Genomic DNA, 22,620 nt, shown 5'->3' with positions numbered 1-22,620 from the left:
GATGAGTTATTTAATGTCAATTCTTTTTTTTCTTTTTGAAATCGATTTAAGATTTTTTATGGAAAAAATACATTAACTGCATTGTTTAAAAGGTGTTTATTTGTTCGTTTATTTATTTTTTTTACTTATATTTTTCATCAGATGACCGACGCATATTTTGTTTTTAGAGATCAGCTTAAAATATTAAAAAGGTATGATTGACATAGTTTGCAGTCCTAACTAATTTAGAGAATATTGATTAGATGATAGAAAGTCTATGTCAGTGGTTTCCAACCTTTATGAACCAATTGCCCCTCTAAAGGTGGACTGACACCTATCACCCCATCCCCTTTTCTTCCTTGAAACATAAAAAACTAACGCTAGTGAACATCGATATTATTAAATATGTAAACACCTAATTTAAATTCAAGAAAAATGTATGCAATACAGCAATTTTATCCAATCACTCTTCAACCTATCGCCCCTTTGGCGGCAATTGCCTCTAGGTTGGAAACCACTGGTTTATGTTGATATACGGGAAAGTACGCTCGTGTAGTTTTGGACGGAATTTCTTGTTTTATTATAACTGATAGTTGTGTGTTCAACACAAAAAATATATTTTGGTTTTAGCAAATAAATTAAACTGTTGAAAAAGCTGCACGCAAAAGTTTCGATACGCACATATTTAACTTGAAAATTAACAATTGTAATTTATTCTGTTTCTGTTTTTTTCTATCCCATATTTCACTCGATTGGTATCATTCAGATAGAAAACGCGTAATTTATGTCCTAAACGTACACCTCACTTGAATACCTGGGGTTTTCTTTTCTTTTTTTTTACAAGAAGCTATAAACTATTTAGTGCAGTTATACTTACGTAATTTTCAGCACATCACATAATAAGTTACTTTCGTCGCATTTTTATTGTTAGTTAGACTAAGACTAGCATCTCTATGTCGCTGTGTATCATTTCTTGAGCTAAATTCGTAATTGCGAATGTTATTGCTTTATGATGAAGGGTACATTCTCCAAAAATCATAATCGCTTGTTTCTTGAAAATTGACCAAGTAGGTTTGCCGAACTGGAGTCATTGAAAATTCTTCAACTTTGGTGTGTAATTGAAACCGACTCCTTTTTATTTATTTATGAATTTATTTATTTGGTAAGAAACTGCAAACTAAGATTTGAGCACGACATAGTTTGCTCAACTCAAATACATAAAAGCTGAGAGTAGATAAGAAAAAAAGTCAATGTGATGGCTTTAAGCCGGAATCATGTAAGTACAAATTCGAAATTTATCGTAAGTGATGTGACCAGGGTCCGAAAATATGATATTTTGCAAAATATCAAAAATATAGCATGTTTTGATATACATCCGATATTTTCAATCTTTTTAAATAATAACTGCATCCTCAAATCATTGTTTTTTTATCTTATTAAAATTTATGGATTTAAAATTGTTTCCTTCATTTTATAAAAATGTACATTTAATGTAAATATTTATACTTTAAACGGTGTTTATATGTGAATGATATTTAGAACTATTTGTGAAACGTGATAATTAATGTTTAAAAAATAAAATATAACGTAACTGGAATTAATATTGGCTGTGACATTGGATATTGATGAATATATTCATGTGTTCTGTAAAACTGATCACATATAAACATGTGCCCCCAGAAAAATTACCGCAGTATCATGTCCAAAAATATAAAATATTCAAAATTAAAATATGAAAACATGATTTACAACCTGTTATGGCAACCAATCAATTATGTTTGCATAATTGTTTGATTATAGTAATATGTAGTGTCTGGTGGGGTAAAGTGGTCATAAAATCCAGGTTTTTCAACTTAGGTATGTAATAATTGCGAACATTTCTTTGAAAACTTCAAATTTGTTCGTTGATATTTTATATTACATTGATAAATAACACATTGCACTGAATTTTTGGAAGAAAAAATTGATTTGAATACCTTAATGGCATTTTCTTTCTCATAAGTGTTATTGACCTGGAGTGGGGTAAAATGGTCATAGTTGAAAAAATTTTATGTAAAACATTATAAATAGCCATAATTTTTTTTTTAATGCTCCGCACACCTTTTGAGTTTTTTGAAGAAATTAACTACACTGTTAAAAATTCAGGAAGATTTTCTGGTAATTGTTACTGTAAAATTGCATCGCCGACGCATCGCCGATTTTTACGGTAATTTATACCTGAGAAATAAGCGATCCCAGCGCCAACTGGTTGCTGTGGCCTACCGAGGAAACCATAAAATTTTACAGTAACATTTGATTTTTACGGTAATAGTTACTGGCAACATGGATGCCAGTAACAATTACCGTAAATTTTCCGGAAAATTTTTAACAGTGTATATTTTAATAAATTACGCATGTTTGATGGTGAACTTTGATCAAAAGTTCGTTTACGAAGTATGTTTCATACCTGACTTTCATGAATATCATCAGGAGTCATCTGTCTGATAATTTCCAATGTTTTATTTCTTAAGAATATGTTAAAGATATCTACATTTCCGGATAAAGATTCCAAACAACCGGAATGCGGTGACAAGCAGGTTATTTGCAGATTCGAAAGTGTCCATATAAACGCGGCTATTGTGGACAACTCGTTTCCGACGATGTGGATGTCGTACTGTCTGACCATCATGAGAAAAGCCACCGCCGACATGTCCGCGACTGTCTACTGCTATGGCAACGAGACGTGTCTCATTTTTCCAAGTGAAGCTTAATGTTGGAAAAACCCGTACAACTGCACGAAGACGAGTGACGAAATGGCGCCAAAAAGCTTCCTGCTAACCCTTGAAGAAAATGAACGAAGTCCGTTTCTATGGCAGTAGACGGGCTCAGACTTGACGGCGGGAGCTTTTTCTCGTGAAAGACAGACAGTAAAGTACCTGTTAAGCTTGACTTCGGAAAGATGGCTGGTGAACTGTAAGCGAAAACGGACCAATTCATTGTAAAGTAGGTAGAATCGCCGAAAACGGACCGATTCATTGTAAAGTAGGTAGAATCGCCGAAAACGGACCGATTCATTGTAAAATAGGTTGAATCGGCGAAAACAGACCAATTCATTGTAAAATAGATAGAATCGGCAAAATTGGACCAATAAATTGTAAAATAAACAGACGAAGAATTATAAAGAACGAAGTAAAAATCGCGGTTTCTTATACATTAATATGGATATGAAAAACTACAATTTCAAAATGGAAAAAAAATGCTCAAAACAAACATGCTCATAAAAAACTGAACTTTTATTTTAAAAACAGAATAATTAAAACAAAACCGTTTCTTGTGCATTTTAACATATTTCGGAACCTGAACATTTAACAAATATTTTTTAAATATCTTAATTTTAATAGTACACTTTATGACACCATAGGAACCCATCCCCATAAGAACTACTCTCAAAAAAGAGACTAATTTCTCCTTATACAACTCCAGTGTCTATTTTAACTTTCCAAAGTAAGTAATAATTCTAATTAAAATTTCTCATTGTTTTTTCTGCACTGGGACTGTATTCCTCGTTTCATAAACGTTAAATGTGATTTGAATCATGCATGTACATAAAAATCAGTTTTATTTTTTTAAACCTATCATTAAAAAATATTTATTGCCACAGAAAAAGCTTAAATTGTAATGCATTTTATATTTTTCAAAATATTATGTACTTTTATAAATGTAACGTAATATCTAAAAATATTGAAGTCTGAAAAGAAAATCGATTTAAATTCCAAAAACCTGATTTAAATTTTTTTTTAAAAAAATCCCAAACTCTGGATAAAAGTTACATATTGCTTCAATATTTGAATTTAAGAATGAGAAGGTTCTTATTTAAAAAGAGGAGCTTTTCCGCATTTTCACCTTTTAGGCTGTACCTGCAGTAGAGAACTGTTCGCTTGACACACTTGTTGCTGGCGGCATCTCATATTTGTTTCCAAGTTGGTCTCCAATTTGGCAATATATCACCTAATGATCGTTAAATGAGCGTCTAAGACGCTATATTATTTTTGCATTGAAATAAGTAATTAATAACCACACAGAAATGAGTAAATAGGCCTTTTAGAACTTCCGATTGAAAATAAAAAAAGGGAAGTGCACAACTGGAACGTATACGCAAACCCCACATACTAAATTTTAACCATCTACAGCTTAACATTTTTAAGTTATGACTTATGAGAGATACATACGTACATCCAGCCGCAAAAAAAGGACGCAATAATTAACTTGTTTGAACCTGAATGCAGTATTGAAAATTCTTTCATCAGGGGTGACTAAATTAGAAATACATACTGAAATTTAAGTAAAAAATTTTATATTTCTTACTCCCTTTACTTTATATTAAAAAAGCAAAAGTCCTCTTTTTTTTTGCGAAAACATCGGCCAATTCCATCGGCTTTTCGTTTTTTTTTTTTTTTTTTTTTTTAAATTTTATTTATTTATTTTTTTTTAAAGGCCGATGGACCGATGTTTCCTCCAAGTTAGCATCGGCCGCCGATACCGATGGCTAAATTGTTGAACCATCGGCGCCGATGTATCATCCAGGCCGATGCGATGCATCGGTCAAGTCCTAAAAATATTTAGAATCGGAGAAAACGGATTAATTCATTGTAAAATAGGTAGAATCGGCGAAAACAGGCAAGCAGTAAAGTCTCGCATTCTCGCCGATTTTACCTATTACGAAATGAAGCGGTCCGTTTCCGCTTCGAGTTCACGCGCCATATCTCCGTAGTCAAGCTTTAGCAGTGCACGTTCTGTTGATCGTTCAAATGGAGCGGTCTACGCCGCAAGAATCTGCGGAACAGTTCGAGGTGCTATACACTTTTAACGATATTATGTATTTTCAAAAAGGAAATTATCTTTATGCGTTCATTTACTGGCTGTTGTGTGCCAGCTAGGCTGGTAATTTGGGGTGCGCTGCTTCACTTTTCCAACTGTACCGTAATTCGGGGTGAAGTCCGACTTCGACAGTACACACATGCCATAAGGATCCGTTTACAGGGTAGGCAACCATTCACAGCACAATGACACAAAGAAAGGACAAGGACAGGAGAGAGAAAAAATACGTCCATGCCCGAGTTCGATTCGAACCCCGAGCTTCCTGTCGCAGTCAGACTTCTCTGACCACTAGACAAGGCAAGCGGTGTTCCTTTACTGGTCAGACAACCTTATAAAAATGTTTTGACTTCAACGCTTTTATTCTAAAATCATATGAAAAATCCGCACTGAATAAAAGTGGCATGGCATTCTGAAAAAAGAAAGTAAATTGTTTTATTCGCACATTTCATATGTACAACTTTAGCTGAAAAACTATCAGTCTTCTAGGTTACAAGAAAATCGGTTCGTTAATGAGGTAACATTTGTTTTTTTCTGTGCAAATAACTGGGATTTATTTTATACAACCATCTTTTAAATGGTAAAAGAACAACAAAGCCGCAAACATTGAAAATGATACTTTAATGATTATTTCTCATTTGTAGGAAGAGTTTGTGGAGAACTCAAGTCATGTTACACATCTTCTGAATTTAAGTTCATCTGAAAGAATCAATAATGCAGCAGAAACTGCGAAACGAAGATTAGACGATTTGACAAACGTTCTGCATGAAAGGATCCTTCCTCATCGCAACCTAACAATCGCTTTAGCTGAATCTCTGAAAGCTAGATTGGCAAAAGATATATCTATACGCCAAAACGCTGTTTCCTCAGGAATAGTCGGAACTATTTGCCGAACATTAAGAATAGTGAAAAACGTCAGATCTACCAGAAGAATTGTGTCCTCGAGTCAAATAGCTGTCCTCGAAGGTCAAGAAATCAGTGACCTTCCACCACAAATAAGAGAAAAGTTGGAAATCGTCGACGATTTGTTCCTGGCATTGGCAATTGCGATTAGAGAATTGGACAGCTCTATTCAGTCCGAAACCGGATGGTCACTCTACGATGAAGAATTCCAAAAGTTCCTGGTAAATGTTGCAGAGACGCCAGAAAACTCCTATTTTATACAATGCTCTGTTGAAAACTCCAACTACAGAACAAAATTGATTGAGATAGCTAAGAATAGCGAATTATTGACAATTTTGAGAAGTATCATCTATCCTTTTCAATGGGAAGCTGTTATCTTCCTCAATGTAGCAACACAAGGTTTACCTGCAGTCAACTCGTGCTTCAAGCAGCGTACGTCAGCAAAAACTGCCGCAGTTCAACTCCAGAAACTCGTAGTGAGAGGACTAAACTTGTTTATTCTCTACAAAAAAGACCGATTGACAATTAACGATTTCGAGCGTGGCCTTTCCTGCATACAAAAAGAATTTGAAACGCTGATGAAAAAGTTATACCCAGATGAAAGAATTTGGGAATATAAGAGCAGCCTATTTGTGCAACAGGGATCATGTTATAAAGATAATGTAAATTACGTCTTTTTCTTGTTTGGGTATTATACTGTTTTAGACTTGGGAACATTAAGTTTGTATTAAACTTAAAACACTTAAATTCATAATGTACATAAACTTGAGTAGAAGTAAACTCGTAAGCTTGGTTGAGTAGTCATTCTAAACTGTTTAATCCAAAAGATCAAATGCTAGCATTGTAACAATTTAACCAGGAAATTACATGTAAGTTCTTTCATAGTACCTGTATAACTGTATCAAAAAATTAATGTTCAGTTTTGGTCTCCTTATCTTAAGAAAGATATTAATGTATTGGAACGGGTTCAAAGGCGGGCTACAAGTCTAATAAATGACTTTCTCATTTAGACTATGATTCCAGGCTCAGAATATGCTAAAAATGTACAGTCTTGAGCAAAGAAGAGACCGAGGGGACATGATTCAGTTGTTTAAATTTATTAAAATGAAAGAAGTTACGGGGCTGAAGTTTAGCACTGAAAACAGAACAAGGGGTCGTTGTTTTAAGCTATTTAAATCTCAAGCTAATATGGATATTAGGAAAAAATTATTATTTTAGCAGGGTAGTGGAACCTTGGAACAGCTTACCGGAAGAGGTGGTAATGAGCAAGGGAGTAAGATAGTTTTAAGAGGGTCATTGATCTTCACTGGGGATTGTAAATTGACTAGGATCAGTCTAGCTGGGCCCAGAGCCTGTTGCTGGTCGTCACTTTTGTATCTGTATTTTTATACAGGGTAATGGCAACTGGCACCAATCAGGGCCGATCCTAGCAGGTGTGCAGAGTGTGCACCGCACAAGGGCGGCCAAAGCAAGGGGCGGCCGCAGGCCGCATCATATAGTTCTTTTAATGAAGCAAAATTCCTCATGAATTTCTCACAAGATAACACAAAGTCACAAGATAAGTCAAATAAATAAGCTGAATTTTAAATGTTCAATTATCAAAGTAAGTGCCGATTTCCCGACAGCATAGCATAGTTTAAGAAAAATAGATTGTTAGGGAACATTGTTGGTTCATTGTCCATTAATATCTACTCTTGACACACAATGCTTTATTTGGTTGCAAAATTTGTGACAGAACCGGTAACATGGCATGGATACAGGGGAGGGGAGATGAGGGAAATGGCCCCCTCCTGAAGCATGAAAGGGTGCCTTCTAAAAGGAGCACTCAAGGCCCAGGGCGGCCACTAATGCAGAGCCTGACTACCGCAGGGGCATGAGGGGGAGAGACCCCTCCTTTTAGATTTCAGGGGGACCCAAAATCCCCTTAATTTATCATGATAATTAAAAATAAATAATGATTTCACTCAGAATCTAGAGTACAATGATATCATTGATATTTGTGGATTTGTGTAAATGCTAAGAGAAGCAAAAAATCTCTTATTTGTTGATAAAATTTCCCTTAAAAACTTGATCTCTTTGCAAATTCCAAAACCACTCCAAGTTTAGTCTGTATTTACTATTAAAAGTTATATCATAGATAACTTTGATATTTACGGCTTAATGCAACGGTCAAAGTTTAACCACTATCGTATACAATATCTCTTCTACTTTTTAAATGTATGATACTGTATTGTGATATGAAGTACCTCCAAATTTAGCATGGCATCGAAATATTTTATAGCTTCACTATATAGAATAAGCAGGAATGGGGGGGGGGACAAAATGAACTTCATGCCTAGTGTCTTCAAAAATCTTAGTCGGGCCCTAGGGGGGCCCTGAAATAGAACTGTGCCCCGTGTCCAACATCAGAATGATCGGGCTCTGCACTAATGTTTACCCCCCCCCCCCCCCCAAGCTTTTATAGACCTAAACAATGAAGACATATTTTATATATTATATTTAAAAAAAGCTATGCTGTTTAGTACTGATTAGATACTCTCGCAAGCATTTCAAACAACATATTATGATTTCAAATATCGCGGATGCGTGGAGAGACAGTGGAAAATTGCGACCCCCCTGAGAATCAAACATATATGAATGACGAACTAAAATTTTGTAATTTTCCCCCTTTTGCAGCATTTTTTTCGAATTAAAATCACGAATGAACTGCCCGGTTTCAGATCAGGGCTCTTGCCCTGAGTATTAAATTTAAACGTAGCTCCAAAACGAAGATCCAAAAGGATGCCATGACCTCCTTGACGAGACTAAAGAAGGCTTAAAATTGCGTTTTTAGGACTTTAATTTCGGAAAATTTTGCTGTTTTAACCACCTATCTTAAGGACCCAATTAAATCTCTGATTCATCCCTTCCACCTTAACTTAATCAAACATAGCCTGAAAATGTTGGCTTTAAAATCCAAAATGTGCTTTTAGAGGACAGCCCTTCTTAATCTCATCAAAATTTGCTTAATGACATTTTTCTTATTTCGTTTTCGAAATTTTTGCGATGGAGGGGCCCGTAATCCATTCCCAAACATTACTACCAAAGATTGTCTCAATTAGCATCTTTAGAGAGGCCCCTAATCCCGCCCCCTCAGTTTGAAATTGACTTCAGTTTCAAAAAACAGTTCGTGAGGACACACTGAGCCCCCCCCCCCCCCGCCCGCTGTTTGTCCCATCGTTATCAAACAATGCGTAAAATACGATTTTCTCTCTGAACTCTGAAAACTCTGGAGGAGAACTGCCTGGCTTATTAAAGTCAGACCAAACAACGTAAGTAGAAGCACAAATTTATAAATTACAGCAGACACATGTTTCGGCGTTACAGGGAACGCCTTTTTCAATGCAAAAATAATGAGCTTATGGATGAAAAGACATCCGACAAAAGCCAACGCTTTTGTCGGATGTCTTTTCATCCATAAGCTCATTATTTTTGCATTGAAAAAGGCGTTCCCTGTAACGCCGAAACATGTGTCTGCTGTAATTTATAAATTTGTGCTTCTACTTACGTTGTTTGGTCTGACTTTACTATTCAGCACAAAGGTATTTATTTATCTTGCCTGGCTTATGTAACTTTTTACGGCGCTAGGGCATATACCCATCAATTGTCGAAGTGAGATGGACAAAAGTCTATAGTTGTGCTTTTTCAGATTATCGAAAAATATCCGAAAGATCCGCCGAAGCTTCCCAGTTTTGTTAACGTTACCACAAATAGCATAAAATTGCGCTTTTAGAAACATCTACTTGGGAGCCCCAAAATCCTTCCTTCCCAAAAATAACCTAAAATGGATTTTTGTTCCGAAAAATATTTCGGTTTGGAATATTTTCACGTTTTCCCTATCGTTTTCAAATATAGACAAAAATGGGCTTTTAAAACAATAGTGGCGAGAAATTACCGGAGAAAAGCTGCCAGATCCCCTAACGTCACCAAAGACAGCCTAAATTTGCGTTTTAAACTTCAATTTCGAAAACTGTCGATAGGAGATGATTGAATCTCCCTCCCTCTAGCAACGTCAACAAAGATAACCTAAAACTGCTTGTTTAAAACTTCAGTTTCGGAAAATTTTTGGGAAGAGCGTCAATCTTTCTTAAGCTACGGTCACAAAAAATAGCTTCAAATTGATTTCAATTTTGAAAGAATTTTAGGAAACTCCAACATTACTTTTCATATCAAGTCTCGAAAAAGTTCGTAAAATTGAGATTTTTGATGTCAATTTCGAAAATTTCTCCATGCACCTTGAATATACCCGACTCTTTTCTCCTTGCAACCAAACACAACCAAAGATTACTAAAGCTATTTTTCGTACGCCAATTTCGGTAATTTTCTGGGAGCAATCCCCCCCCCTCCCCTGATTCCCCCTCCTTTGTGCTTTCTCTGATGTCACCGAAGACAGACTATAAAAGGCGGTTTTACGACTAGTAAATTTTGGTATCTATTACTTTCTTCAAAGATATAAATTGTACCTAAGGAGTTTCTTACTATAAAACTTTTCTCCCTTTTTATAAGTTCATCACTCTTGTTTTTTTTTTTCCTTTTTTAATTAGAACTTGATATAGAAATTTGAAGGAATATTTATATGGACGTCAAAGGTTAGTCAAAATATGCAAATTACTCTTGAAGGGCGGCACATTAGATCTTTGCACACGGGCGGCCGACACCCTAGGATCGGCCCTGGCACCAATAACAGACAGTCGTAAGTTCGGATTTTAATAATAAGAATTTTAGGCGGGTAAAACTGATGTTGCTGTGGCCCATGAATACGATGCAACCATGTAGTGTTATCAGAGTGAATTTTATGAGCCAGTTGGTATTTACAAGGCAGTGGTGGAAGGTTATGAACAGCTAGCACGATGACGATAACAAAACACTCGACGGTGGACGAATCTGCTTATGGCTGGATAGAAATGAGAGAAATTTTTGTATTGATGCAACGCAATAACCGGTGTCCGCGAAGTATTTCGGCTTTTTTCACCCCTATTTAAAAAAAAATTGGAATCTTTAAATCCTTTGCTCAATGGAAAACAGAAGTCATCTTAGGGGCTGTTCACAAACGATGTCAAGCTTGGAAAGGAGAGGAGGGTTTAGTTGAATTGTGACTGACCCTAACCAAACTACGAGATCAGCGTTCAACAACCCTTGGTGTCTGTCGAGTAAAAAATAATAAAATCATAAGGCTATCGATGTACTTTGGAAAAAATGAAGCAAATGCTGGACTATAATGAGGTGTTAACGTCATATGGATTGAGGCCACACCCGAACTCAGGGTCGAAATGTTGTCCGTCGAATTGCTGATAGTTGAACTGTTTGTTATTTTATAAACACGTAATAATTTTATGCCAGGGCATATTTAATGGCTTATTCCTTCCTGATTCTCCTGAATGTTATGAAGTCAAGTCCTGTATTTATTTTTAACTAGAAAATCGCCCGTCAAGACATGACGGGTGAAAATTGCTTCTACATTTGAACGAAGCCATTGCTTATTTGGTGATATTTTGATAGTTGATATTTTAACCCTAACTCCAGTGGATGAACATGGATTTCATGAGTGATTTCTGTCACCAATCTGGGGAAAAAAAAAATTAATTTGAATTCTGAAATTCCAAATTATGTGTTTCGCAATCACGAGTTGCGACAGGACTCTACTCATTGGATTCATTGTTTCTAGAAACGGCTCCTGTCCCCCCAAGCCTGTCCCACCTCCTGGGCGTTTATGTGTGTGTGTGTAGGTGCGCGTCCATGAATGTGTAGAGTTGTGTGTGTGCGTAGACCTGTCTGTTTGCAAGTAGGCGTGTGTGTATGTGTGTAAAGGCATGTATGTGTGTGTGTGTGTATGAGCGTGCGTGTGTGTATATGAGTGCGTGTGTGTGTGTATATGGGCGTGCGTGTGTCTAGGACATGGACGCCACCGACCAAGAGAACCGGCTACCGGGGGACAGCCGCGCCTGCAGAGGCCGCTGGGCAGTGGTGCGGCAGAGGGCCCTGGTCCAAGCTGAAAAAGGAACCACAACATCAAGGACGGTCAAGTGAGAACAATAAGCAATCGTGATTGCTCAAAAAAAAAAAAAAAAAAGAAAGATAATTTTTGTTGTAATGGTAAAAACCATTTTTTTTTTTTTTTTGACCTTTTTTTTTTTTTACTAACATCTACAACGTAGTACTGTGAATGTTGTCACAGCATTGGTTTTCCGATGAACCGGTGGTTCTGCCCGTTTCACCACAATAGTAACTTTGTCACTGCTTCGTTACATACGGATTTAAAGTTAGTACGCAAAAAGTTAGTGTTGAGATTTTCGGAATGGCTGCGATGTTAATAATAATAAAATAAACTCTGAGTTTCGACCTTAACTAATACATATAGAAATACGTTTGTCTCAATGTATTTATGAATATTTCATTTCGATCTTACTCTAGTTTACTTGTTCATAGTAAGTAACGTGTGTGTTTGCTATAGAGATCAGGGGTTCCTAATATTTTTTTGCTATTCGTTTCCCCTTTTGAAGAATTACAATTTTCTCACCGCACCCTCATCGATCTCTATTATAGGTACAGATGGGTGACAAAATAATACGAACACCTACGAAATAGGAGAAAAACCTCATTAATAAGGAGTTGAACCACACTTTGACTTAATTACAGATTGTATGCAACGTGGGATGGATTTATAAAGATCATGAACATTTTATGGAATATGAAGCCATTTTTCCGGAAAAGTCATTTCTAATTCCAACAGCTCGGATAGAGGGCGAAGGTAATCACCGAGTTTTGATTCCAAATATCCCCATGGATGTTAATGAACGTTCAAGTCAGGAAACTGTGAGGGCCGAGCAAGATGTTATAATATTTCACCCATGTACCAATAAATTGGTACGGCATTTAAAAAAATGAAATTTTAAATAATAAGAAAAGAAAATATGATAATGCCGTGCCGTACATTTAAAAATCACCGAAAAAGACCGCTCAATAATTCTATAAACAAAAACTCTGGGCTTTTCCAGACCCATTTTTTCTGTACGACAATAAGTAAAAAATGGCTTTTAAATGACCATCTTTAAAATTAACAATATGCCGTACTCTTATCATTTGATCCAAAAATACCCTATCCCGATATGGTACTTCCTGCTCCCGGTGTAGTCACATGTACCATCCAAAATCTACTGCATGGTGCTTAAACGCTTTTCCACGATTTACACTACAGCTTACAATTTAACTATTGGTGTATCAAATGACCCCCCCCCCTTTTTGGACCTGGCTTACGTACTATTATCGTCTCGATACAGTGTGCGTTTTCCTGGAAATGAAGTCTCAATAAAAGGATGCACCGAATTCCTCAGAATACTGTCATAGTAAACAGCTTTTACCCCTGTATGAAAAGTAACAAACAACTCAAAACCACAGCAAGATATCACCATTCATATCATTATGGAACCACCTCCAGGCTTCGCAGTCAGCAAGAGGTAGTCAAGAGAAAAATCTTCTGTATGCTTTTTTCACACATAAACCCGTCTCGCTGACTGAAAAATATATAGTGAGGATTGATTCATCAGACCAGAAGACTTCCTGCCAATACTGAAGAGTTCAATTTTCGTGTATTTTAAACCATTGGCATCACAGAAAAGCATGGCAGGTGTCACCACTGGATTACGAAATGCAACTCTTGCATAAATCTTCCAAGTTGCCTTTGGACAATTTTGCTGAAATGGGACTTTGGAGATGACTGTTCATGCCTGACATTATCTGGGGTCAAGATTTCTTGCATTTTCAGACCAATATGTGGGTAGATGAACTCTCTCTCTCTTTTTACCCTATCAGAAAGTTTCGTTTTCCGTACACGGCTTTGCTTCACAGACGACATATTTCCGCATTTTGCGCATGCTGTCGTGTACTCTGACTCAATACTATTTGGATGCCTCAAATAATTAACTGCTTTCGTTACCGAGCAGACAGCGCATTCCAAAAATCATTAATTTTTCAAACTCTTATAGGTCAGTTATTATTCAGATGGTATGATAAGCGCATGCAACTCTTATGACTGATGTCGAACTAGTACCTTACCCTTCATAACCACTTAGAGGCAAACTTGCGTGCAAAGTGATACGCAAGTTCTGCTTCTTTGAAATGGACCATGACTTTTCAAGGGTGTTCGTATAATTTTGTCCCCTATCTGTATTATGTTGATGCTATTGCCCTTCGTGGAACCCCAGTATGCCACGAACACTCTTTGGGAACCCATAATATAAATTAAAGTGCGCTTCAGCATTGTTGATGCTCGGTAGAAGAATCAAGAACATCGAACTCGTGGGAAATGGATAATGCTGTAAACGAAATAAGCAAATCAAGGCTTCCTCAATGTTCTCATTAATGCGAATTTCATGGCCAGGTTTTTTTTTTTATTCTAAAGAAACAATGACGCTTTGAGGAAAGAAGCTTTTTTCGCCAACGTCTGAGCATAGTAAATCAGGCTACTCTTGCTTTGAACCGGTTTAAAGTGGACGCGCCCAAAGTCAGGTGCCAACAATCCCGAGATACATTATACCATTTGTCTTTTACCAACAATGTCCATAAACAAATTTGTACTGGTGTTGATGAAAGTAACTACAAAAGCTTGGAATTTTTTTTTTCAAAAACATTTATTAAACCATTTGAAACAACCAAACGGGAAACACTATTTAAATATCTGCAACATGATTATGTTTACATAAATTAAAATTTATTCTATGGAAGACAAGTTTTAAAGATATATATATATATAAAAGATAGCTAAAAAAACTAAATCATTTTATACAAACATGCAAAGATTGTTTACATTTGGCTTTAATTTACAGCAAAAATACACTTATTTACACTAGTTTTAAATGACCAGAATTCAAAAATTTGAAAATACAATAGTTTCAATACATACAGTTAAGAATTATTTTTCACAGAAGTACGAGGCAGCTGATGTTGAAATGCAACAAGACAAATTAAAACATAATAAAAAAAATTAACTTTTGAAAATAATACTAAAAACAACAAAATTAACTAATAATGTTTTACTTTATCTGTACAAAATCTTTATCCTTTAGTTATTTAAAAAAACAAAAGTATGTAATACTGATTTAAAACTTTTTGTCCATGTGCTCAAGTTTTATGGTTTGAAAGGGGGGGGGGGCAAAAATTGACAAATAATAAGGTTAAAAAAAGTTTTTCATAAAAGAAAGTTTCAAAAGTTTATGAATGAAGTAGTTTTCAGATTCAAACACTTAATACAAAACTGACTTCATAATTTAAAAAATTACAAAAATCACAAAAGCATTTTCACCTGCCATTGTCAAAAAAAAAAAAAAAAAAAAAAAAAAAACCTAGAATAGTTCATCATATTTTACTTTACAACTCTTTCTACTTACATTTTTAGAGCATATTTTTACAATACTTATGGGGAAGTTCATGCACATTCTTTGCTAGCAATTAAACATCCTCAAGTGTACACACATTGAGTAAACACTGTTGATATAAACCTTACTCTTCAGTTATCTTCGTTGATTGCAATTGTAAGTTAAATTTAGTTAATACACTATTTGCACAAAAAACAGGCTCGCAATATTATTATTGTGCAAGGAATGTCTTTTTAAAGTAAATAAAATAATGTCAGGAGGAAAAGAAAGGACGCAGATAATATTCTTCCAAAAAATTGGGATAACTTTAAAAAAAAATCCACTATGAAATAATTTTTCTCTTTTAGTTTAGTCAACAACTTAATTAACTAGAATTAAACATGTTTATTTCCTTTTATTTCATCCGTTTTCCACTTTTTCCAGCTACTTTTTTATGATTTTTCAATTGATAAAATGTGCTGGCTGCTTTTACTTTTGGCAAAAAAGTTCTTGTTGGTCCTTTGAACTGCGAGTAATGTCTGCACTTTTTTCCAAACCATTGCTTTAACAAACCTTTATATATTCGTTTTACTATTTTGTGAGCCTTACAATCTCATCGACAACGACTGAGAGTTAGGAGTCAAGACAGGCATCAAAAGGTTCGGACATTATTCTGTGGCCTTGTGCAAAAAATAAGCTATAATGCATTTAGAGAGAGCATACTATTTCAATGGCATTTCTCCTTTTTGAACATGGAATGCATATGAACTTTCCCAGGACGTTAATGCACATATGCATGTACAATTTAAAAACAATAAAAACGAATATTTGTTTATCTATACAAAACATTGTCATCTTTCCCAACGATTGGGAATTCTCTGTCCTTGGATTGACTTCTTCTGAAGAAGTTCCACGTGGCGCGACGCCGCTTGTCTTTAGCGAAAGGGTTCGTTGTGAACCTCATGTGTACCCTGCTCAGTTCTCCCGAGCTCAGGGTGGAGGTGTTGCTGGCTGGACTGCTGGCCGTTGAGTTGTTGCTCGATTTAGGGTGCAGGTAGTCATGGTCGATGGGCGTGACCACCTTGAGTGTCAGCTCGTTGCCAGATTCTCGGATGAGTCGGACAACTTCTTCGTGGCCCATCCATTTTGAGTCGGTTATGCCGATGAGGACGACAAAGTCCCCTTCCTTGAGGCCTGCCTCCTGGAACAGAGAAAGGACAGTGAAGCTTCTTTTGATCTCTGAAAGTAGCTTGAGAGCAGAACTATTATCCAGACCATTCTGCATTAAAAAATAAGGCAAAAATTTAAATTCGTTCTTCAGTACATGCGTGTTTTAATGATTGGCCATCGACGCCTTGATCATTGAAACATTCATGGCAATGGTAAAACCACGTCCAAAGAATAAATCTGAAACGTGCGCAGGTTGAAAAAACAGCTCGAAGCATACGTGTGTTAATCTCAACATAATAGCTCCCATTCGTCACGAACAGGGATGCTTCGAAATTAAATATTTGGGAGGTCACTGTGTGTGACCTCCCATTGGATCATTGAATGCTTCAAACCACTTTGCAGGCAGTGCAAACAATCCTACGTGGGTTGGCTAAGCATATGCAGTGGCGGATTTACTAGGGGGGCGGTGGGGACGATCACTCCCTCTATGACCGTCATTTTATAAAACCAATAATATAGAATTGAAGGAATTACTAGCTTTCGCTACTAATTTCAATCAAGTACATTCCACAAATTTGCTTTAAATTAAGTTTAGACAGTGTAGTCGTGGATGAACAGCGTTACCCACTTTTTAATATGAACCTAAGCTCGCCCCTCCCCCCTTTTTGAACTTTAATAATTTTTTTGTTTCTATATGTATCTTCCAACCTTTTTCTTCCATGGACTGCACTATACTGGTATGATGGTACATTTTGCTATGATTTAGAACAGTGGTTTCCAACCCTGGGGGTGATAGCCCCCAAAGGGGAGATTTAACACTTTAAGGGGGTGATAAGTTCGTGAGTGGCAATACGGGTGATTAGTATTTAAAATACAGGATAAAGAGGAGTTTATTCCCTACCCCCCTACATGGTGGGTTGAGGGGAGGAATATGGCTTTCATGGTTTTCAACCGCCATCCCTTGAAAAGACTGTAAATCCGCCCCTGCTCATATAGGTTGAAGCGTTCGCTCAGTATGTTTGTGCGAATCTAGACCTGGCTTTGATAAACAGGAGCAGGTAAAAATCGGCTCCAAATAAGTGTGTTTCAGTCAGAAGTCTCGTGGCATAGAACGAATGTTTCGAAACGTTCCGTGAGCTACAACACTGAGGTTTAGTCGTTCGCTTTGCGTGCTTGTGGGTATAGTGTGGTTCTCATAATTTAATCTGTGACCTTGACAATGTTTATCTCTTTTCTGGGGTAAAAGAAAAGAGTAAATGGCGCTGGGTTGAGTTGGGTTATTTTCGTAATTTTGTAAAATCATTCTAACTCAAATTCACGCCAAAAACGCACCCCTTTTTCTTTGAACTTCCGTAAAAAAAGTGAATCCTGTCAAGGTCATCGCTCAACTCAACAGAGCCGCACTGTACCTGAACACAGCTTTATAGGCGAAGTTAAACAACAAACAAAGCGAGAAACAAAGTCTCCTATAGAACTTGTCCAAGAGCCTAAACGCGATCTGGTTTCGCTATGCATTGTTTATTATCAAAATGAGTTGTGCTGGGAAGACCTTTGAGTTGCGGAGGGTAACATTATGCAGACATACTTCCAAGGAATGTGGTAGTACCTGAGCTAAACTGTGTGCGTCAACAGCTGCTATGATAACGGGGGAATCGCCACGAACACTGAAACCAAAATTCTCTTCGTTTTCTTTCTTGAGCTGGATCTGTCTCGCAGCTGTCCACTGCCGTCTCGCACAGAATACCTTCAGAGGACCCTGGAATGTAAAAGGCACCTTCTTTATCACAGCGATTTAAAGAAAATCATAGCTGAAAGGGAAGTGCAGTAAACACCTTTCAGCTGAGCTCACATACATTCGGCAAAAAAAAACAGTATTTTGTAAGCCATAAAACAGTAAAATCCTTTATCTAATCTGATTGGATTTACGAAAGGGACTATGTGTCGTCCCTTTTTTAAAGTCCTCATGTAGTATGAGATTTTTCCTAAAATGTTAAAAACACTTTCTACATTGTACCCCTCTCCCCTCACATGTAAAATGAAAGTGCTATACAGTAAATTATCTTTATTCTAAACACTCATGGGACCAAACAGAAATACAGTTGAACTTGGTTACAGTTGAACAAACGTTAAAAATCCACCAATTTGTTCGTATTAGCCGCTTTTCGTAACAACCGTAAATGAGTCATACTTTGAAAAAACGATGAAACGCACTAATACACACATTGTAATCTAACTGATCGTACATTCAGAACAAAAGCACTTATTTATTATGAAAGAATGTTTTTGGGAAGTATTGAAAAAGGAAGATAATTGATAATTGCGGAATAACTTGTAATCCACAATGGAAGATTAAGTTTTATCTCCGATTAAATTGAAATGTCCACAGGTAAACGAATGGACGAGCTTTATTTTCGATGCAAAATATTTAGTATTTTCTTCTCGATACACAACGAGACTTACCAAACAAGATGAAGCATAATTTCTAAAAAAGAAAATTACAGTATTCAATCACAAACATATCAAGTAAAGAAGTCAGAAATTTTTGTTCGTCTTAGCCGAGACTTCCAATTGAACGTACATATCATAAGTGAAATTTTCGATGTAATTACATAGCAAACCAAAATTAACGAACAAAATATTCGTTTTATCCGTCTTTTTGTAGTAAACGTGATCGTATTAAGAGAGTTCAACTGTATTCAGATTATGGAGATGTTCATTATAGACGGCGACTAGTTAATGCATACGTATTCGCTAGGACCATCAAAATGTGTTCAGAATATCGATGTGTTAACATTATGGAGTGTTTAGCAGAGAGAGTCTATTGTATGGAGCACAAGTATGAGGCTTCGCCCTTTAACAATTTATCAGGTTCATATATTTTGCTATAAATTTTAGTGGTTTTTTTCTGCGATTCCTATTTTTGAATGATAACAGGACAGAATATGGAAATCTGACTTTCTTTAATCAGTTATTGACCCAGAAGTGTCGTACAAAGAACAAAAAAAGACTTACCAAGTCGTGAAATAAGTCTTTGATGGCATGCTCACTGAAGTCTGGAGGCATCAGAGTTAATTGGTATTTTGTAGCAGCTGTAAGTATAGCAATGCATTAGAATAAAATGATAAGTTAGGTTGCATACAGAGGCTTTATATACTCATTCAATGCTCGCCTTTAGGGGTGAGGACAGTTGACAAAAACCTGTTAACACACACTCATTTATAAAATAAGAATGAGTCGGGATGTAAATAAGAATTTGAAAAAGATAAATTAAATACAAGCAACTGGTCTAGCTCCAACTACACAAATATCTAGGAATAGAAAAGTTGAAAAAAAAAATAGCCAGTTTCTGTGATTAACCAATGCAGCCTTAATGATCAAAGTACATAAATCAGGTAGTGAGAAGCAAAGGGATGCAAGTGGCAAAATTTAAAATTTGGAGATAACCAGCACAAATGGTAGGGAAACCCCTCTTCTGTCTCGGGGCAAAATATAGTACTATTAACCCTGGTAGAAGCTGATGTACAGTATGATTTAGAAAAAAAAAAATCAATGAATGCCTACCTAAGACGTAATCTTTATAAGCATTTTACTCAAAACTTGAAAAAGTCCCCTTTGCTTCTCACTGCCTCAAATGTAGTATAAGAAACTAGATCATTAAAAGAAAAGAAGCAAAAAGTTGTGAGTAGTGCCCCAAACAAAAGCAACAGCTCTTTTAAATTTTACAAATAAATATATTAGGTTATTAAAAGCTTTTAAGGTGCAAAATGATCCGCAAAGGAAAAATCATTAAGTTCATCAAACAACATTAAAGGTTCCGTCAAAATGTAAAATATACCGCCAACTAAATTGAACATTAAAAGCGTCATTAGAATGTGAAAAAAATCCGGCAACTAAATTGAACGTTGGAAGCGTCATTAAACGTTACCCTCGCATTAAAACGTAAAATAATCCCACTAACAAATATTTCAAATTATGTGGAATCCTTACAAGAACCCAAAAGGGAAAAACGAGAAAGGAAACACAACTGAAGTTCTATAAAGTTATGGCGGTCCCAACCTTACTATACGGCTCTGAAACATGGACTTTGAACAGTCAAGAAACTAGTAGAACTCAAGCAGCAGAGATAAAGTATTTGCGATCACTGAAGAACTGCACTATCCTAGACAAAATAAGAAAGGAATCTATTCAAAGGGAAATACAGATATTCAGTCTCAATGAAAAAATTACGGAATATTGTAACGATTGGAAAAACCATGTTCTACGTATGACACGAGGGGGACTTCCAAGAGCTGTCTTTATTACAGACCAAGGCATGGGCGCCCATATGCAAAGTTACAAGGAGGGGGGGGGGGCTCAAATATTTTCCCCGTGGTTTAGCTGCATATTTTCCCCGTGGAAACTGATTTCAGGACAGATTAGAGTCATTACAATTTGACATTTTTAATAACTTATTCATTAAAGGCAGGAGAAGAGATGTTTTTAGATTTTTACAAAGAAAAAAGTACTAAAAGCAAGGAAGTTCTAATTTCAAAGGGGGGGGGGGGGCTCGAGCCCTCTCTTGCCCCTCTACATGGGCGCCCTTGAACCAAGGGGCAAACGAGACTGTGGTAGGTCCAGGAAGCGGTGGGACGACTAAGAAGCCGGAACAGGCTATATGCCTAATCCTTGAAGGAGATGATGACGACAAATTTTTCAATCCGTTAAACCAGTACTAGAGAAAGGTTCAACATCTCACCTTGTATGGGGGGCGGATCCAGGATTTCTTGGAAATCGTCTTCCTGCTCACACCTGGCGTACCTGTCGAGTGAGGAATCGTGAGCCATGCGCAGCCTCTCGTGAAGGTTGTCGATTTGGCGCAACTGCTTGCACATGCGGTGGAGCCGGAGAGCCTCCTCGTGTAACAGCAGAGATTCGCGGAGATGAGCCTTGCCTGTTGAGATCAAACATTTTATTAGACTGCAGAAAATCAAATTTGCACTGAGGGCAAATAGTGAATTGTAATTACAGTAAACGTCCGAGAATCCAGATCGGCGAGACAAAACATTCTTTGGAAGCAAATATGTTCTATTTTATTAATTATAGTATGTACAATTTCAATCGGGTAAAAATGCACTAGGACGTGGTCCAAAGTGGATACTTGGTTTATCCATATGTTCGTATGGAAGCTTGTCGAAATTTATTGAGGGGTGACAGAAAGTGAAAGTTGAATTTGAGTGGAAACTTTTGTGTGTATACAATCAGGGTCTGATTAACGCATTGTTCTGTGGGTCTGTGGACCTTAACACCATGATTTTAGTTGTACCAGAAAATAGAGTAAATTTCTTTCCTTCTTCCCCCCCCCCTTTTTTTTTTGAAAACTACAATAAAAACATATGGGTTTTATGCACCAAATTTTACCAGGACCAAGGCATTTGGGCTTGATCAGGACCTGAGTACTATATTTTTCTTTGCTATATACAAGGAAATGAAAGTAAGTCAATAACATTCTTACCAAGCTGCCGCCTTTCCTCCATCGTTCTAGGCACTTTGATATCCATACAAGTAGGGCTGTCGTTGGCATCAATGCTATGAACAAACTCTAGGTAAATCTCAGTTTCTTTGTTGATTTCACCTGGATTAAAGTAAGCAAGAATATTTTTTTTTTAAATTTTATAAAATGAGCATGCAAAAAAGGACCAATCATTTCAAGATACTCGCGAAGTCATGGGCTTTAATTGCTTTATACTGTTACGCTTCCGTCTTTATTTATGTATTCTTGAAGCTGTGACTCAGTTCTTTCGAAAACACTGGGAATTTATTTACATTACTAGTGGCACGCGTACGGCTTTGCCCGTAGTGGAAAATTAAAAGGTACTTGGTTTGCCTGTATATTTACAAATAATGTGTGCTGAATTTCTCACCAATTAACTTGACTATGTTACAGTTGCACGTTATGATTACTTGGTAATTTACTCTTATGATAAGTTTTCTCGGGAAAATATTCTTAAAATTGGAATAGAAAAAGAACAAAATCGAATTTTCAAAAAATCACTACAAGGAGCACATCCACATGCTACACACTAATTCTGTGCCAAATTTCATGAAAATCGGCGGAACGGTCTAGGTGCTATGCGCGTCATAGAGATCCTGACAGACAGAGAGAGATCCGGACAGAGAGGGATTCGACAGAGAGATATCCAGACAGAGAGACTTTCAGCTTTATTATTAGTAAAGATTAACAAATGATGTCTCTACAGTAGCTAAAATGTCCATCAATTGCATCCACGTATTGCCGATTTGGTGCCAAATGTCAGTCGCAAAAAATGAAGCCTGATCGGCAATACAT

General features: G+C 36.6%; 1 protein-coding gene across 1 annotated transcript; it reads right to left on the bottom strand.

The window, feature by feature from the left end:
* Nucleotides 1-14,393: 14,393 nt before the first annotated feature.
* Nucleotides 14,394-21,906, bottom strand: LOC129232073 (rhophilin-2-like; the record flags this gene model as incomplete). The annotated part of the gene is given in 5 exon segments (XM_054866309.1): nucleotides 14,394-16,326; nucleotides 17,902-18,051; nucleotides 19,308-19,384; nucleotides 21,031-21,225; nucleotides 21,787-21,906. Coding segments are annotated over 5 exon segments (911 nt in total), but the record flags the coding sequence as incomplete, so codon positions are not given.
* Nucleotides 21,907-22,620: the final 714 nt, after the last annotated feature.

The sequence above is a fragment of the Uloborus diversus genome, unplaced genomic scaffold (genome assembly GCF_026930045.1).
Source record: "Uloborus diversus isolate 005 unplaced genomic scaffold, Udiv.v.3.1 scaffold_1037, whole genome shotgun sequence".
NCBI classification, from domain to species: domain Eukaryota; kingdom Metazoa; phylum Arthropoda; class Arachnida; order Araneae; family Uloboridae; genus Uloborus; species Uloborus diversus.
This window is presented reverse-complemented; position numbering and strand designations above follow the sequence as displayed.